General features: G+C 42.6%; 1 protein-coding gene across 4 annotated transcripts in view; it reads right to left on the bottom strand.

Moving 5' to 3' along the window:
• mctp2a (multiple C2 domains, transmembrane 2a) overlaps positions 1–16,267 on the bottom strand; it is a 37,880-nt gene extending 21,613 nt beyond the window's left edge. The window contains exons 1-18 of one of the 4 annotated variants that reach the window (XM_034587084.1): positions 16,190–16,267; positions 14,049–14,346; positions 12,507–13,523; positions 10,976–11,035; positions 10,792–10,897; positions 8,033–8,175; positions 7,868–7,944; positions 7,656–7,770; positions 7,540–7,563; positions 5,016–5,192; positions 4,187–4,317; positions 3,894–4,080; positions 3,593–3,686; positions 3,394–3,496; positions 3,191–3,293; positions 2,973–3,074; positions 2,357–2,431; positions 1,954–2,073 (exon numbers count right to left, since the gene is read on the bottom strand). In XM_034587084.1, the coding sequence (XP_034442975.1) occupies positions 1,954–2,073; positions 2,357–2,431; positions 2,973–3,074; positions 3,191–3,293; positions 3,394–3,496; positions 3,593–3,686; positions 3,894–4,080; positions 4,187–4,317; positions 5,016–5,192; positions 7,540–7,563; positions 7,656–7,770; positions 7,868–7,944; positions 8,033–8,175; positions 10,792–10,897; positions 10,976–11,035; positions 12,507–13,511 (2,622 nt within the window). In that variant the 5' untranslated portion in view covers positions 13,512–13,523; positions 14,049–14,346; positions 16,190–16,267. Of the gene's footprint in view, positions 1–1,953; positions 2,074–2,356; positions 2,432–2,972; positions 3,075–3,190; positions 3,294–3,393; positions 3,497–3,592; positions 3,687–3,893; positions 4,081–4,186; positions 4,318–5,015; positions 5,193–7,539; positions 7,564–7,655; positions 7,771–7,867; positions 7,945–8,032; positions 8,176–10,791; positions 10,898–10,975; positions 11,036–12,506; positions 13,524–14,048; positions 15,607–16,189 lie in introns of those variants that run through there. The other 3 variants (XM_034587083.1, XM_034587085.1, XM_034587086.1) reach the window with 3 other exon arrangements.
• Positions 16,268–18,958: the final 2,691 nt, after the last annotated feature.

The raw sequence follows: 18,958 nt of genomic DNA, 5'->3' as shown, positions 1-18,958 counted from the left end.
ATCTGAGAGGCAAGCAGAGGCCATCTGTCAATGTCTGAATCAGTTACCTTATTACCACTGCCTAAAGATATAAAGATAGGAGTGGGAGCTGCTTTCATTAAGGCACATGGTGGCATGCTGCTTCAGACGGCTCCAAACACTAACTTAATTGCAAATGATGACTTGGGGGAGGAGGAGGGGCTGCAAAGGGGCTGGCCTTGGAGTGGGCAGGGGCACGGGTGTAGATGGTGGCGTGGCACAAGGCTTGTAATGAGAGTCAGTCGAGACCTTGATGTTATCAGATACTAGTGCAAGTTCAGAGTCTCTTCTGTCACTTGCAATTACATGCTTTGTTTACATGTCATTTGCATGTTTCACTGTGCTTGTCGCTCGTTGAGATTATAGTAAATCATTGAAAGAAAACAACGTATCACTCTGTGAACTCTCGGTCTGCTGATGAGTGGGTGATGAATGCACAGGGGCAGGTTCACCTTGCTTAGGCGATCCTCGCCGCGAACCTCCAACCCTTCCGACTATTAGAAGCGCACCTCATACAGACGGAGGCGTGCTCTGACTATTCTGCTACTGTCTGCTTTTGAAAACATCAACCACTATCCTGGTGGTGCTGGCGTCTTACAACAGAGCAGTTGTTCCAAATAAAAAAAGGACAAAGCAGCCACAGTCAAGGTCACGATAATTACCATTTCCCTGTCAGGGAGCAGATTACGTACAAGTGACAAAAATAAGACGGAGAAGCACGACAGCTCCAGCTACAATGAGGATGGTGATGAAAACAGTGAGTATGGGAGTCTTTTTTTCTTTCATTCTACGCTCTCCATTTGTGTGCAGCACTCCTAAACAGCAGGTGGAGTCGAAGTGAAAATGAAAGATTAGAGTGTGCCACCACACACTCCCATCGCCTGCGGAGGATCTAATTATAGGTGGAAGAAGATGGCCCCATCCCGCTGACCTGTCCCCTGTCAGCCTGCCTATCCTCCTGCTCTCCTGCCCATATCCCTGCCTCCAAGTCTCTCGCTATCTGCCTTCGTGGACTGCGCACTTCTTACCCAACTGTCTTCCTCCCTCCGTGCTCCAACTTTCTTTCCCAGATAGTAGCCTGCCTCCCACTCTATCTTTATACAATCGCTCGCATTGTTCTCTGTCTTGCCGACTGTGTGTCCGCCGGCCTGTCTGTGTGCCGTGCTGTTCTAAAGGCTGTGATACACCGAGCATGGCCATTGCCTGAGGGGATTTGCACCTAAGGATCAGTGAGAAGGGCTTATAGAATACACCAGGTATGAATTGCATGTCATCCTGAGACAGCACAGACAGAAGAAAGGCAGTGAAAGGAGAGTTCTTCACACACCCTGTCTGTGACCGCTTCCTCACCCTGACACGGCGCTGGCAGGGCTTTCATAGCAAGTGTACACTCTTAATCATGACATTACATGTGCTGTACTGAGGGGGATTCACAGGGTGATTTAAGATTATTTAAGCTTAGGACCTTAGATCACATACCCTCATTAAAAACAGCTAAACAGAGACATTTAAACAAGGTTCAAATCTCGGAGGCCGACTGTCACTCCTCCGCCCAAGGAAGCTGAGACGGTGATCCTCCTTACACCGTCCCCTGGGTTAGGAGGCTTTGCTAAGAAGTCAGATGTACAAACGCCCGAACCCCATACCTTCAAAACACACTCTAATGTCATCAGAACTGAAGGGAAAACCAAGTGGGGTTTGATTTAAAGGATCGAGCACATCCATCACATACACGCGGGATAAAAACAGAAGGCAGCCATTGTTTTTCATGGGAAAAAAGCGCTGGCAGAGAGAGAAAATGGCTAAACCAAAGATTCTCCACAACATCTAATTCACATAAAATGAAAGAGTTAAAACAGGGCTGCGGTGAAATGGGACAAAACTTGTTCGCCCCAAGGCTTAAAGAGAGTTCATTAACGTGAAGCAATGACTTACCAGAAAGGCTATTAGACTGCGTTGTGTGCTCTCCCATTGAAAACAGCTTTTAATGTACTGTAACGTGTACAGAACTGCTGTGCTGATTTTTCGAACCCGATATATATTCCGGGCAAGAACCTAATGGGACATAATTGGAAGAAAACACCGGTTAGTATCATTTGAAACTGGACATAATGTTTATGACTTTGCAATGAGGTTGAATCAAATCCATTATTAGCTACTTGTGAAATTAGATGTTTAAAGCCAATTAAACTAATTAGCACGACTATGACCGATCCAAACTATGACCATGTGTAGTTCTGCTGTGGCTACTTGATTAGTGTGATACGAGGGGAACCTTCTGGGAAAGCTTTTTGTTCCATCTAATGAATTCTGTTAAAAAAACATCAATAGAGCCGACCTTTTTGGAGAACTTCAGGTTTTCCTCCATTAATTTTGTCTCCTCTGGTTGGAAGGTTCTGACACCAGCCCGGACCTGGGACAAAGAAAGAAGATGAAATAGTGCAGTTTAACGTCAGGTTTTGACTTTACACTATATTATGAACTTTATTATAATTCTTATCTGTATAAACAGATTCTGAATGTGAATATGTAGAATCTGTAGGAGTTGGACAGGATTTTGAGGTGTTATGGTTTCAGTCAACATGGAGAGCAAAAGAGGTGGAACACATTGACCGCAATACAGCGGCTATCTGCTTTTTAATTTATCAGCATTCATATGCAGATACGTAGCTGCTAATAGAGATGAGCCAAAATATCGTCTGGATCTAAATCACCTACAGAAAGTATTGCTGTTTGTGTTTCGTGTGGAGAAACATTCCACCTGTGTGATAAAAGAAACTAGTCCGACTGTAAACAGTCTATGGCAAAAAGAAGACAGAGTCTTGGGCCGCTCTCTACACCGAAAGTCCCAAAATATTGTCCGTTGCCCCCAGAGACTAACGCGCCGTCAGACGATAGCCTATGTGCTCCGCGACTGTCATCATTCTAACAAACTTGACCTCATTCAGCCTTACTTTATTATAGATAACGTCCAGCACCAGTGTGATGGTTCCTTTGGATGCCCTTCCCAAGTCTTCCTTCTTCAAGAAAGGACATATCTGCTGCCCATTCTGAACCTTTTAGAATTTAAAAGAACAGTGTATATATATTAGTAAATGTGGTCATAATTTACAATGAGTTCATATTTTGTATATCAGAGTCCTTTACAAACTGAAAAAAAAAAAAAACTTACACTCAATAAAGGAATTGCCACTTTCCCCAAACATATTGGGGTTTTGTCTCCATTTTCATCAAGGACAGTCAGTTCCATCACATCATGAATGTCTTTGATTGGGCTGTAACATAAGTGTGAGCACATATAATTAAAGAAATTAAGATACACAGCACAGAATGGGACAGATGCCCTGATTCTTTTTTCATTTCTTTCGTACTAACAATGTAAGGGCTTTGTTCCACTCAGGATTGACGGTCTTGTAGATTGTGTGAGTTTGAAGTTTACTGTTACCGAGCTCAATAACACATAAGGGGTTGCTTTTTCCTGCAAATAACAAATAACCGTTGTTAGTCATTATAAATAAAAGGCCATGAACAAGATGATAGAAAACAAAGAAGTGGATGTTCTGACTCAGATTACCATTGAGGTCTGTTGGAGGGAGATCATTGGCCTTTATAACTTTGACCTGAAGGAAGCCAACCTCCCCCACACATTTGTGCGAGTTCTTCAAGCTCTGAAAAAAGGAATATGATTAAATATGTTATTCAAAATGTTTGAGCAGGGTTAATAAATGTACCCCAAAAATTGAATCCTGGCATATGACATAACTGTACGCCTTATGAATCAGCCGATGAAACATAATTGGTAGAAGGATATTGTGCTAAAAATTGGAAACTTTATTTTTTGCCTAAAGATAAACTAAACCAAAAAGCTGACTTACAAATCTCTCCACTATTGTGTGTCTCTCATCAGGCTTCTCCAAGGCAGCAATTTCAATGTCAGAGATGGAGACTCCCCAGCAAGGTCGCAGGGTGACCAGAAACACTACCCTGCCCTTTCCTGGGTTCAGCACATGAGTGTAGAGGTGCCTCTCATTAAATGAGAGTCCCGATAGGTCAACCTCAAACCTGAGACACAAAAGGAAAATCGCTCCATTGAAACACATGAGGCCAACTAGTTCTGTCGAGGAGCCAATGAGAGCAAAATTAACACCATCTACTAAGAAATACTCACATCCCCCATGATTCCTCACCCTTCCTCCCTCTTTTCCAGGACACCTCCACCTGCAGAGGTTCCTGGTTATCGTCAAACTGATTGAAGTCAAACTGTTCTCTCCACTGGGGATTGGCCTGAATGCAAAGGTTCTAGGGGCAATAAAGACACAGATTCAGCACGTGCAGTAACGTGGAAACACACGCTTTCACATGTTTTGACGCAATGTCAGGTTTAATGCATTATCAGACTGAGCAGCTCCTGCATGGCAGGTGGATTAAGTCTTCATTCAGTCCAACCAGAACAAGGCAGGGGAGGAGAAAGAGAGGTGTGTTGTGTGTGTATGTGGGCATGTGTCTCAATTTGTGTGTGCTTGTATGTGTACGCTTCAGTAGCCACTCTGGGATTGTAAACACTGACAGCTTCCAATTAGAATCAGCTTTGTTCAACAAACAAACAAGCAGAGAGGAAAGCGGAGAGGTTTACAAAGAAATGACACAACAACACGAGACAAGTGCAGCATAGAATCATCAGGGGGGAGGCCAACAAGTACAGGTAGATGAACAGGGCATGCTGGGTATGCAAATGAAGGCAATGAAGCCCAACACCCGAAGCACGGGGAGAAGTGAGTGGCAGGCTTGCCCAGTCTAATGAGCTGCCTCAGCCATGGCCCAGTGAGCCAAGGTGGAGGTGAGTCACTGACAGGCACCTGCTGAGAGAGAGAGGCAGGGAAGTAAGAGATAGGGGCTGGGAAGAAACACTTGAAGTGTAAAGAACAGACATAGAAGCATGAGTAAAGGGAGTGTTAGGGAAGTGGGCTAAAGAAAGACTTCTTAAAAACAAGTCCAACCTTGCTCTTGTACTTCTGATCACCAAGGCGAAAGCGGACATAAATGTCCCCATGGCCGTACTGCGGCAGGTCCTGTCCCTCCACCAAGGTGATACTGAGCATCCCGCTCCACATCTGGTTCTTCGGCTGAGTCCTCTGTGGTTCCGCCGACCGCTGGGATGCTGCGGCCTGGTTCTGCTGCGGGGTGCAGATACACACAGACAATTAAAGGTTGTTTTTTATGAGGCACCGTGTGTGGAGGCTCGGTGCGCTCCCCTTCGTTTACCTGCTCCTGCCTCAGCCTGGCACCTCATCATGTTCACAGAGTGCATAAAAGTAGGACAAAGGTTTACACTATACAGCACATCTCTGTTGGAGCACATTAGCACATCTCTACTGACAGGCAAGTCACACCACGGAGACTCCTGGAGAGAGAGGAAGAGAGGGACGTCAGCAAGCAGCCAGATGTCCCTGGCTGTGACAGTCCCACTCATCACTGGCTCCCAGACTGAGTGTGGGGAGGCAGGACACTTGGCATACTGCACCAGAGACAGCAGGCAGCAGTGAGTAATGATGCAAACCCCACAGCTCTCTCTCATCACCAAATTATGCATACATGCAGTATGTATGGCCGGCATCAGAGTATACTGCATGTTGGCAAATTCATCCGAATTTCATTTAGCCAGATTAAAACAACAAATCTTTTCCACTAATGTGACGCTAGAACGAAAAAAGATGTTGCGCATTTTAAGAACTCTGGAAATCAAGGACGAGCCCAGCGAATAATCCACTTCTCCTGCCGTGTGTCACAGAGGGAGTGAGAAAGAGAGGCCTTGATATGTTTCCATGTGAGAGTTCCCGTGAGGCCATGCGGTGATAGGCCAGGGCTGTAAAAACAAACAGCAGAGAGGTTGTGTAGGGCTGACTGTAATTAAAGAGCAGGACCGTAATCTGCTCTAGCCTCTTTGATTGCCCAGCTCCTTCAGCTGCCCCAGCGACGCTGCTTCAAACAGCCCCACTACAACTCCCCTGCCACTCCGGCCCCTCCTCTTCACTGCGGGGTCACAACCCACATTGCCACCCAATCCGAGGGGGATCAAAGCACATCTCAGGGACCTGAATTAACATGGAATACCACAGGCACAGCCCTATAAATATCAGCCCCTTCAAAAGAAGAGGAACAGAGGGAGTGGAGGAGCGATATAAACCATGCCTCAGCCAAGTCATCCCAAGTGTTTATCTTGGACACATTTCTATCTCAGCGGCCAATAAAACAATTCCACTTAACTGTAAGTGGCCCCTAAAGAGAATCTATTCCTGGTCCTAAAAGGGCTGTGCGATTGCTTCCATATGGTGGGACAGCATGGGGACAAGCACGATGAGCTCAGACCCAGGACCATTTGGCGAGTACCTCAGCACTGTCCATCCACAGCTGTGATATTACATCCCAACATCTGGGTTATTGCCTGCTATGCCTGGGAATTATCAGCCTTGCCGATCTTAGGCATCCCACACTGGCAACATGCCTCGAACAGCAGAGCCCCCCCCCTCCCGCTTCTACCATACGCCCCCCTCCTGTTTGAAACACTATCACACAGCAGAATTTTACTCAGGCACTTGCCATTCCCTGTCTCTGTGGTGGCAACACAGAGGGAGAAAACGATGTTCGGAAAGAGGGGGAGTGGAGCTGCAAGAGCTGGGTGTTCAGCACGTCCAGGATAGGTGTTAAATGCAATAAGATATTGTACGTTTGTCAAAAATGAAATGGGGGGGGGGGAGAAATGGCATTGTTACATTGTTAAATTAGCACTGTGATTTAGGAAGCCGAACGTTGTGTTGAGTCCCATCACACATTTCTGTCTCCCTTTGAGTATCTTTAACCATCTGTAGTGGATAACCTACAATGTGTATGAAAATGGCTTCGTTCCTTTGTCATCTAATTTCAAGTTGAGATTGTCTACTGGACCATCAAGAGACTGAACAGTGGCAGATGCAGTGACTACATAGGTGTGAATATAAACCCACTCGCTGCAGCGCCAGTCCCAAACAGCCACCCTCCTATTTCACTCTGAATCTAATTACAGCTGCAATATATTGAAAACCACTTGAGAGGAGATGGAACTTTGTTTACAACAAAAAACAAATACTCCTCTATAATACTCATCTGAGGGCTTCATCATGTCAACATATTTAGTCAACACTATTATTTTGGTTTAGATCAAAATATGATATTGTACCGTACCTTTTCACAGACAACAACACCACTGAAAATAATATGCATTGCAAAAAAAAATGATTCTCTATACAACCACAAAAGAAACAGGCTATGCTGAAACCAAGGTTACACACAAAAGCCTGAATCCTCAGCATACACCTCAGTCTTTGTTGCATCATTGCACAGTGAGCTACTGCCCCCTAGTGCTTCACATCAGGGTAAGTGTTAACTTCTGCTGTGTAAATGACAAGAGTTGAATGCAATAAAATATTATTTGTACTCCCGATACAATTTGGAAATTGGGAAATGTAATGATTTCTCAGTCCATACCTTATTCTTTCTTTGTGGCCATCTCTACAAAAAGAAAAGAATTATAAGAATCAGTAAAAGACTAAGCAAAAAGAAAATGCATCAAGAGAAAATGTTAATGAAGTAACTTCTCTTACCGGGCTTCTCTTGATGGTGGCATCTCGAAACATTAAGCAGACGTCAACAACAACCACTCCGAGGTCATCCCCTTTACTTTTAGGATCATCAAGATGCAACTCCATTTCATAGGTTCTGTTAAAAAAACAAAAAAACAGACAAGAAGATTACAACTGATGATCACTTAAAAGAATCTGTTCTATAAAATATAAATGAAGAATATAATACCCACTTGTACAATTCCAGATTTTTCAGAGAAATAGAGCTGGAACCCATGAACTCGTCAGCGGTCCGATTTTTATCATAGACCTGCACAAATTTCATTTAGATCATAAAGTAAACTGCAGGCACCTGTATGGTAAGATAATGCACTTCGATTCAAACACAGAATTCTTACTCGAACTTCCACAAGGTGCTCTCGATCTCGCAGAGGATGAGAGAAGGACTCGTTCCACCGTGGGTTCAGGTTTTTATAAACCACTTTGCTTTTGTAGAACTGCTTTCCTTCAAGTTTGAACTTCACATATGGATCACTGGTACCTGAAATTCAATGTAGAAAATGAGCGAATCGACGCAACGTGAAGTGTTAACATTTAATCAAAAGTGTAAAAACACTCATTTCATAGCATTCTGTGGTGAGAGAGAATTATTTAATGCTTACTTTGTTTACTTTCTGTACGTGTTCATAGCATATTGTCACGTTAAAATGTACACCGTGTATGAAAACAGACATATAAATATACACACACACACACCCTTCCCCCATGCTGGTTGTGTGAGACACTGAAATATGTGAGGAGGAGGAGGAGGAGGAGGAGGAGGAGGGGGTGCACCCCACACATGGCAAAAACAGAGGAAAGTAGCTGTTTAATTGTGAAAGAGTAGAATCACTCGCCAGCATGAGGCGACCAGAAACCAAAATCTAGAAGCAACCAGTGTTAATCTCCCAAGCCTGTTAAGAAAGTCTGTCTGCGAGTGGGGTAGGGGTATGGGACTTCTTTGTTTCTGCAATTGCATGCAGATTGGCCAAAAAATGAAAGCCAGCCCTATGCCTTCATTTGTATAGGGGAATAAAAGGGTGCTTGAGAGAGCCTGCAGGGAGGCTTGAATCACATGACAAAGGCCCTGTGGGGATGGGCTGTCAGGCCTGTCAGCTCCCCACTCCAAATGAACATCTCGCAAAGGCAGGCAGGACCCACAGCAGCTCCACCCTGCCAGCCTGTGACAGGGAAACCTCCAGGCAACTTGACAGGAGGAGAATGTGGCAGCTAGCAAGGAGAAAAGCTCTGGCATGACTGAGAACAGTGACGATGGAAATTAATGGGAAAGAAGAGGAGAACAAAAACCAAGGAGTGGGGGCCCGGTGGCGTGGGTCCTTTCAGAATATGTAATGACAATGTATGCCATTGGTGAGCGTTTGGCATGGTGTTGATTGTTGGGCAAACAGTGGAGAGACAGGGGGCATGTGGGGATTGCATCATCACAGTGCCATCTTGTCATGGAGAGTAAGGTCTCAACTAGCAGGGAGTAGGGCACTGAGGTGGGAGGGTCTCCTGCCACCATGCAGGAAATAAACGGTTAAGCATCGTAAGAAAAGCATTGTGAGAAAAAGGTCCGCTCACCATTACGCTGTAAAGTGATCTTCAAATGTATAATAATGATTAAAACCACAGTTGCCTTAAGGTGGACATTTTCAATTAGGATTAATGACGCTATTGATCTATTTTTAGATCTATTGATCTAAAATGACTACTTTTAACTGCCATTATTACTTGAAGTAAAACAAACTGCATTAGCCAAAAAATCTGCTAAATTAATCTGTAAATAATCAGTCACACTTAATGTGACCACACATTAATTTACTCATATGTCAGAGTTCCGTTTATGTCCACTTGAGGGCGCTGCTTTCCCAAAGTAAACTTGACATGAGCCTCAGGGAAGGGACATGATGAGAGGAAACCTCTGTTTATCTTTCACTCAGATCAAACACAGACTGACACTGTTGACTCAAATCTTAATAGTCAACAAAGTTACGGAAATCAGCTCATTAAATGAGTAAAAATCAAAACAATCTATGAAGGTTTACGCTTGATTTTACACCCGGGTGTCAGTTATTAATTGCAAAGTATGGATCCAAAATTCATATGAATGAAACTCAAAGAAAAACAACAACTCAAAAACAACTGAGTGTCAATACATTTACTAAGTAATCCACATCCATTATTACCATTTTTCAAATGGTTTAAATATGTGGCAGTGCCAGTCTGCAGATCATTTGTTGCCTTTGATAAGAACTGATTGCTTGATCCCAGTGTGTGTTTTGTCATACTGGTCTGACAGCATGTTTCTCTAATGTGTGCTTTTTTTTCTTTTACATACACCACTTGATAAGAAACATCATCCTCACAGGAAAACATAATCAAAACTGAGCACATCTTGGCTTTATACTCATTAACACTTATCCCATTCACAACTTCTCACTGGCTGATTGATTCATAAACACATCAAACTCATCAGGATGTATATGCACATGCAGTGTTTCATGTTTTGCTAAAAGCCAACACACAAGGAACTGCATATTTGTTCAGGATGTAAAAGACATCTTATCTGATCTGACATCTCTACATCTGTACAGTTCCTTCAAAAAAGTCCCCACAGTTAAAAGGGCAATTTGGTGTTAACTAAGACAGAGATAATAATGGTCCGCTTAAGATCCACGTGCTACTAAAACAGCATAAACGCTAGAAAATCTCCTTTCAAAAGGAGGAATGCAGCAGGAGATAGTCTGGGTTAGACGTACTCTCAACAGGAAAATCTCCGGGGGGTTCATGTAAGGGGTGGGGGGGGGTGGGGGGTCTGGGTAGAACATGCAGGAGGCAGGATCATTTTCATCCTCAGATTTTAATAGTCTTTTTTCAGTTTTGAACCCTCCAGATATCGTCCTGCTGTATTCTCACATTGCTCAATCGGACATTGTCCAGAGTTTTTACTAGGGGGCTGGAAGGAAAAACTCCGGAGAACTCACCTAGTAAGTGACTCAGAAATGTGAATTCTCACGTACAGCCCCTCCTGATAATTTTGGGCGAATTTCTGGAGTTCAGTGCATTTCTGAAAGCAGCTTCAGACTTTAATATCCCCTGCAGGTTGTTGACCTACCTGAGCGCTTGTGTTTGATGACCAGGTTCCTCCCCTGCTTTAGATTTATGGTCAGGAGGTATCTCTGGAACGACAAATGTGCCTGCACCTCAGGACCTGCTGCCTGCTGAGGAGAACCAATCACATTGAGATGCTTCCTCATGTCACACGTTTGACTTTCTTCAGCAGTGCACTGAGTACTCACAGAGTTGTCCGATGGGTCTTGAACATTTTCTTCAAAGAACTCGAACGTTTCACTGGACATCTACACAGAAGAAAACCATACATTTTATGATACATCAGATTGCAAGCATTTAGTAAAACAATCAAGCTGATGTGTGTAGATAAGGCTACTACTCTAAAGGTCTCATTGTACTTTTCAGTTACAAAAAGGGGCTTATCCATTTTAACACAGACTCCATAGAAATGTTTAAAACAGAGTTTAACACAATGATTTCATCTTGTGCAATATTTTAATTCTCAAAAATTCATGTTTAATGTTTACAATGTTTTTTGTATTTTCTACTTATTCTCTGTTTTTATGTATGTATATATTTATATCATTTTTTCCCTCTTATTTTAAGCTTGTTCAGCACATTGTCAGCTGTGGTTGTTTTAAACGTGCTACATAAATAAACTTTGACTTAACTCTAATGTTCCTTATGATAATAGATAATGGCTGATACAGACAAACAACAACAAAGCACAGCACTGTTATCAACAGGAAAAAGTGTCAAGGCAAAAGGCCTCTTGCGCCACTAACTCGTTACACTGGTTTTCAACCGGTGTATCTAAACTAAACAGGATACAACAGCCTGAGTTTCAACTCTATCCAAGAGCTGTGTGGAATCAAATCCCAGGTGGTGAATTTGCATTTAACACTAATCTCGTGAGAATACTGTGGATTTACTGTGGCTGCAGCAGTAGACTGAAAAGTTAGTGTCATAAAGTATAAGCTTAAAAAAAAGGAATGTCAACTTTATGTAAGTCACCATATCAGAGTCTGGGCACACCTCTTAGCATAACAACTGAAAAACCAACCCACACTATTTGAAAGTGAAATGAAAGCATACAAATGTTCAAGGGAATGTGACCGATGTTACATTATACTACGTTACTCACAGTTCTTACTGTGCTGATATTATATTTGTAAGTGTTTTTTATTCATAAGACCTTATTTACTTCACACAACCCTTCTCTTGACCAGTTTATTATGGCCCTACAGATACATACATGATCTAATTCCTAGGAGAAGAATAGTTACCTCCTTCAAGAAGTTTATATTTCAGCCCTGCTTGTTTGTTTTTTGGTTTATCAGCAGGAATCTATTAAATAACTACTGAATGGATTTCCAGAAAACTTGGTAGAGGATGGAACACGGGCCAAGAAAGAATCCCATTAAATGTTGGCACCGATCCGGACAATGAGGCGGATCGAGGACATTTTTATAACTGTCTTTAACATTGGGAAATATATTTCCACCAAAATCCCAAAATGCACGGATCTTGATCTTATGCAGCTACCTATGAATGTGTGTAATTTGTTGCAGCTTGTTTGAATTTAAGGGGACTTTTTATAAAAGTTTCTAGTACTTAATGGTCTTTGGTGTTTGTGCACAGGACTGGACTGGTTTTGATTTATATCTGTACTATTGCTTTACAAAGAAATCATCAAATAACATCTACATACTTCTCCTATGACTGTAGCTGGAGTAAAACGCATGTAATAAAACTGACCTCTCCTATTTCTTGCAGGGCCTCCTCGTCCCGAGTTTCCTCTCGCAGAGCCTCCTCTGTGGAGACCCGTCTCATCAGGATGGGGAACCAGAGTTCGCGGTCCAGTTCCTCTGAGTCCGTTGCCCAGGGCCCACTGACTCGCTCCTCGCTGGGAGTGCCAGAGGCGGAGTCCATCGAGGTGCCATCTGCACTCTCCAAAGGAGCACCCAGAGTGTCTAGTGTCAGAGACATGCTGTGTGGAAGAGCTGTTCTTTTGGTTACCGGCGGAGTCCTGTTTTCAGATAATGCCTTCCTCTGTTCAATTGGTTTGGCCCTTCTCTCTGTGTATGGCGTCGATTGCTCTCCCAGTGAATGGGCTCTGGCCAGCGCCGCAGCCAGAGAACCTGGGAGAAGTCTCTCTCCTGAGGTGTCTTCACCTGAGACACTCCCTCTCTCTATACGGTCTGGTCTTGGTGGATAGACTTGTACGTTGTTAAAAATAGATCTTGGTGCAGGAAAAGGGTCCACAGTAGATTTCTGTCCACTCCCCTTGAATTCTTTATTCACCCGTGCATACAAAGCATCTTCAGGCAAGTTTCCCCTTTTCTCAAAATTAATCATGCATTCAGTTTCCTCATAAAGGGCCAGTATATCTGCTGGTGCACTTATTCTGTTCATAGCTGCCGCTGCGTAGACTGTATGAACCCTGGGTGTAACTTCTGGAAATGAGTCATTAAGTCTGTCCATTCTGAAAATCGGTCCATCGGTGACTGAGCCACTTGCGACAGAATCAGTGTCACTCATACGGGGAGAAATGCCAATGGAGATGTTATCAGAGACGGTGGACAGCAAGGCGTTCTGTGTGGTCTGACCTGGCACCAAGCTCAGATCTGGTACAGAAATGCTGCGGCGTTGGGCCAGCTTCCTCCCCTGCTTGGCGAGTGGCTTCTTACCGGGCTTCTTCAGATTAGGCAACTTAGTTTTCAGCCGCAAGTTCTCCAGGAAGTTCTTTTTCTTAACCTCCATCTTGAGTGATACCTTCACATAGACAGAAAATGTAAAATCAGGTTCCTGTGTGTTACAAGTGTACTTGCCATATCATGACAATAAACAACAGCCAAATGTAAAATCCACTACAGGTGGCTACTGATTACAGTTATGAACAATCTTTAAAAATGATTGAATATAATGACACTTACTGAGCAGAAATACATCCCCACAGTCTGTTTTACATTAAATGTCTAATGTCTAATGTCTAAGGCACAAATAATATTTCGTGAAGGCAAAATTAGATCTATTGAAACCCTGCTACCGTACACAGGAAATAGCAAAGATATTCATGTCACACAAAATGTCCCCGTTTTCTGTCTTAAGCTAAAAGAAAACACAAATAAGTAACGTTCAAAACTAAAAGCAGGTATTGAGCCGCTTTAACAAAGTTAAATTTTAGAATTAAACCTACTACCTGATGTCTGATCCTAAAAATGTTTCTGAGTACATTTCTGACATTCCTTCCTGGATCTTTTTAGTCTAATTTAGTCAAAAGAAAACATCATTCTTTACCTGTTCAGCTGAGCTCGGCTGAGCAGCCTCGCTCTGATTCAGTTTGCACCGAGAGCAAGTTTTCCAACAGGCAGCTCAACCATCTTAACTATGATGATGAGGAAAGAAAAAAACAGGCCGAGTCTCGGGGCAGCTCAAACTGTGGAGTGCACTTTCCTGCTTGATGGCAACTTTGAAGGCGTGCGATTGGTGGAGAGGCCAAACTGGGTGAAACTAGCCATACCAGTCTCACAAGATGAGTTTCAATGACTAGGAGAATGCCACAGTCAGAGTGTTGAGTGTTGAGTCCTGCCCAGTTCTTTCATGAAGAATGTGGGAGAGGGAAAAGAATCCGGTGACAAATATTCCGTTCACAACAAGACAGTAGCACTGAAATTATGACGCAAGAGTTGTTCATTGTACACACGCAGTAGTAGTTGGCCTCATTGTTATTGCTTTGAATATGCGACTGTTCATTTTGCATTTGTTAGGCTGTGTATCTGTTTTTAGATTCGCACTTCCGCTAATGTGGGTTAAGTATTTGAGAATACACTTAAAGCCATAATCTGGCCTAGTTCTACAATACAACGTCCTTCTTATGTGTCCAAAACAGGCCGGAAATACTGCCGATGGATCCCGCAACATGACTGAGGCATATGAAATGTTGGCTGTCTCTTCGTTTTACCTCATCCCCCGATCTTCAGCTCAGATCTGGCACCGGCCTTTTCATTCCAAACTGCATTTCTTTCACACAGCCGCATATTTGTTGAGAGTGGAAAAAGGTTTAGCCTAAGCTCGTCAAACTTGAGCATTTGTGTTTGCAAAGTATAAACTCTAGCTGTATGGGGGCTAATGCAGGAGGCCCACTGGTGTTCCCTCTCTCCCTCTCTGCTCCTCGCTGGAGACTATATGACAACAGATGAGTTTCAGTTTGGACCGAGTCTCGTTCAATATTTGCTGATGTCTTAAGGAGATCAGGGCCTCATGAAAGCGCTGCATCTTGGCTCCCAGTTGAAAGGCAGGGCTGGAGATCCGGAACAGGGCAAGCCCCCCCATGGCAGGTGGCATGTCACCCTCCCTCACATGCAACTTAAACAGCTTAAAAATCCTCTGTGGTTACTCTGCACATGCAGACAGGACCTGGTTCATCACAGCCTGCATCTGATGGACGGAAAGCCAAGCACATGCACTTAGGGACAGGTATACAGAGCATAGACTGAACATAAAGATGGACGACGTGTCTCCACTTCCTTCGAATCCTGAAATGAAGCCAAAATATCCTGGATACAAACGCAGCCCTTTTGTGCATTTGGAGGCAAAGTTTGCACAGTAGCAATCTGGGGATGGAGCCACGGCATCAAAGTCCCGCCTCTACACAGACTTGATCAATCCAGAGTCAGTCTAAGCTGTCAATCATGACATTTCACCCTGTTTCTATAGCATCAAATAACTGATTAAAACCAAGCTTATTGGAAGAATTTGCCCTTTGACACACATCAGTGTGATAAGAACAACCCAAAATCACAGACACCATCTTTAAGGGAAAAAAAACATGCACTTTAGCTTATTAGTTTGGTCCCATCCACTAACACAGAGGAGGCAGGGTTTATGACCCATCCTGCAGCCAGCCAGCCAGCATCAGGATGCTTTGGCTTCATTTTTGGGTGCTGTTATGTCATCCATCTTTATTTACAGTTTCTGGCCCACTCCAAACATCCACCCTCAAGGACCCAAACTTTGAGGTTCGTTGTCAGTATGTCGGCCTTTCGGCAGACTGTGATGAAGGGCGTTACCCACAGTTCATACTGTAAATCTGACCCATTTCTGCTAATACCAGTTTTTAGCTCTTTCTACTTTTCAAACTCAATCACTCATCACATACTTGCTTAAAAAAAGTCAGAATTCCCCTTTGGTAAATATTCAGAAGTTGTAAAATCCACTCATGTAACAAAATGTGAACATTATTTTTTTTGGGGGGGGGGGGGTCATCACTACCAGCACTAGCTAGCTTCACCTGTCCGCCATTTTGAAGCGTTTGAAGTTCTGTCTGAACTTTGAACTCAACTCCCACGTTAAGTTAGCATCTGTTCAAATGTTCTATTAGCACCTTTAGTCTCTGAACACTTAAACTCGGTGTTTCTTATCCAAAGGGTTTAACTCACCTTGAACTGGATACTTTAAACTAACTTCTCCTTTTGTTAACTTTGCCTGCGTCATCAACTTCCTCCACCTGAACCAACGACATGCATCAACACAGCTGACCTGCGGCCTATAGAGTCGCTTACTGTGTTACAGTGCCGTCTGCTGGTCATACGCTGGAAATGCACAAATCTCTTCTGTAAAAACCTCTTGTGAATTGGAATGTCACTGTCACATGATAAATACATTGTGGTTTTCTGTATGATGCTTTTATTTGATCTGTATATGTGTATGTATATATATATATAACTTTTATATAACTCATTTAACACTTTTAATGTCAACCAAAGGCTAAATATGGCTAGGTTTCTATTATTATTATCATTAATAATAATGATAATAATAATACTAATATCATTCCATTTAACTTGAGCTGACTTGACTATTCACTAATCACTTTGCAGAATCTGGTTTATCTTTCTAAAATATATATCTATAACCCTTTTTATAAATTAAAATTGGCTTCATATAAATCAAATAACTACGGCATCCAAAAGCTACCTAAAGACACCAGTAATAATATTATAGAAACTATAATGGAGGTTTTTCTATTTTGACTTAAACAGAGACTGCAACACTGAGCTCAGATATTAAATCAGCATTTTAAACCTTTTGTAAATGGTGTATATCAGACAATTTCTATCATAAATGTAGGGAGTATAGTTTTGTTTTACAGCAGTGTTTTTTCTGTTCTGCTTGTGTCACTGTGTGAGAGGCAATAGAGAAAGTGCCCCCTTGTTTTAACTCAGGCAATAAAACACATTCTCAAAGTGGAATTCAAAGACGAATAGACATGGAGTTCAGATTGAGCATACACTGAGGTGTTTAATAAAGTTGACAGTTTCTACTGTTTGGGACTTCACAGGAGAACAAATTCTATGTAAGAGTCGTTTACTTCATTTTATACAGAATAAAAGAGATCACCTAAATTACACATTAAAAGCCAATATTTGTACTTTTGTGAAGAATACAAATTTTGTACAACAATAGCTAGCATAGTATCTTAATTGTTTTAATAAAAAGATCACTTGAATATTTATCGTATGATGAAAATAAAATAACACATTCAAGGGAAATAAAATGTAGATTAACTTAAAATCTCTTTTAAATTCCGAAACAAATAATTTCATTATTGGCAACAAAGTCCAGCTTGTGCCGCCAAACGGTCCGAGCGTCTAGACCGAAAACAGCTTCTTTAGTTAAGTGAACTATCAACTACAAACACTTACCAAACACGTAGTTCTGTTTTTTATAAAAGCCATGAAGCAAAGCAGTGTACTCTTGCACAGCAAAGTGAAGAAAGTCCTCTACAAAGGTTCATTGATTAGCCATTCCTTTCACATTCATCAGTTGTGCAGAATTTGGACATACACCCAAGAGAGCCGAGCGTATCACGGTGCATTCACCGAGGCATTGTTTTTCTTTGTGCGAGTCTTTTTCCAAAAAAGGCAGGTCTGGTCACGTTTGAGTGATTTCTGTGTTTAGAAAATAAAAGTGGTGTCATTTTTTCTTTGGGATAAGGCATTTCCTAACTGTGCATATAGGTAAACTACAAAATTCCCTGATATGTTATCGAGTGCTAAAGTATGTGCTCAACTACGAGGTGATGCCGCCACGACGGGCAGACAATTTTTTTGTTGTTGTTGTAGTTTTGTTGTTTATTATTGCTATTTTCACCTGGATTTACATAATGAATCACTAAGCATCATGGGATGTCTACTTAATGTGCATGAACATGAAGAGATTGCCCCGGGGGATCCAAATCAATCATTTCATAAAATGTATTCTGTGCATCAGGAAGTCCAGCGACGTCAAGCTGTGGCACTTCAGGATTTAAGAGGCTAACAGTCTGTCCTCTGATGCTCTTCTTCGTAATGCTATGTGGACTACATGTGACCTGTAATGACATCATCTTCTATTTATATAGATATATATATATAATGGGAATTGAAGTTAAAACTGCATAGATCATCATAGGCTTTGACTGAGAACTTCTATGGCGTTGAAGATGGGGCAGAGAGAACAGAAACCTGAGAAACGCACACAAGACATGTCGCGGCGAATGCAGAGTGATACCTCGCTCTCGTACAGCAAACGTCTCATACGCGGGTGTGCAGTGAGATTGACGCGAGGAGATTGAAGTCGATGACGTTGCACTGTTGTTGTTGTTGTTGTTGTTGTTGTAATGATTTAGCTGCTTAGTTATTTGCTTCTGTGACGAACGAGAAGGAAACAAGTCACCGTCTCCTTTTTTTTCAGCTGAGACATCTGCTCTGTGTTGCAGCACTTCTCCTGCACACGACCTCAGCGCCTTCTGACTTTCACTTTTCTAGCTCCTAAGGTTCCTACAGGCCTGCAGCACTCGTACTACGTATTGATATGAATCCACTTTCAGTAGCCAATTAAAGGAAACCGGTGAGTATTTTTCTACATAATTATTTCAAGTAGACCGAGATATTTACAACACGGGCGGTTTTTCAGATTTGTGTGAAGGTCAGCAGCCGCCTCCATCACGTTTTATGTCTTCTGCTTCTGCCAGTAAAAGGACAGTGGAAAAGGCCTGAGAGGTGCCACGTCTCTCATGCTGTAACAGTAGATCATTCTGGGATGTGGGACGTTGGGTTTGACTGTTGGCAGTGTATTCCGCAGCTGCTGGTATACAACTAACACGAGCTAACACAATAGGAGGGGAGGAAAACCCTATTTCCCCTGTAGCCTTGTGATCATCCTTC

Source organism: Hippoglossus hippoglossus, chromosome 6, assembly GCF_009819705.1.
Source record: "Hippoglossus hippoglossus isolate fHipHip1 chromosome 6, fHipHip1.pri, whole genome shotgun sequence".
NCBI lineage: Eukaryota > Metazoa > Chordata > Actinopteri > Pleuronectiformes > Pleuronectidae > Hippoglossus > Hippoglossus hippoglossus.
The sequence above is the reverse complement of the archived record's forward strand: the minus strand, read 5'-3'. Positions and strand labels throughout refer to the sequence as shown.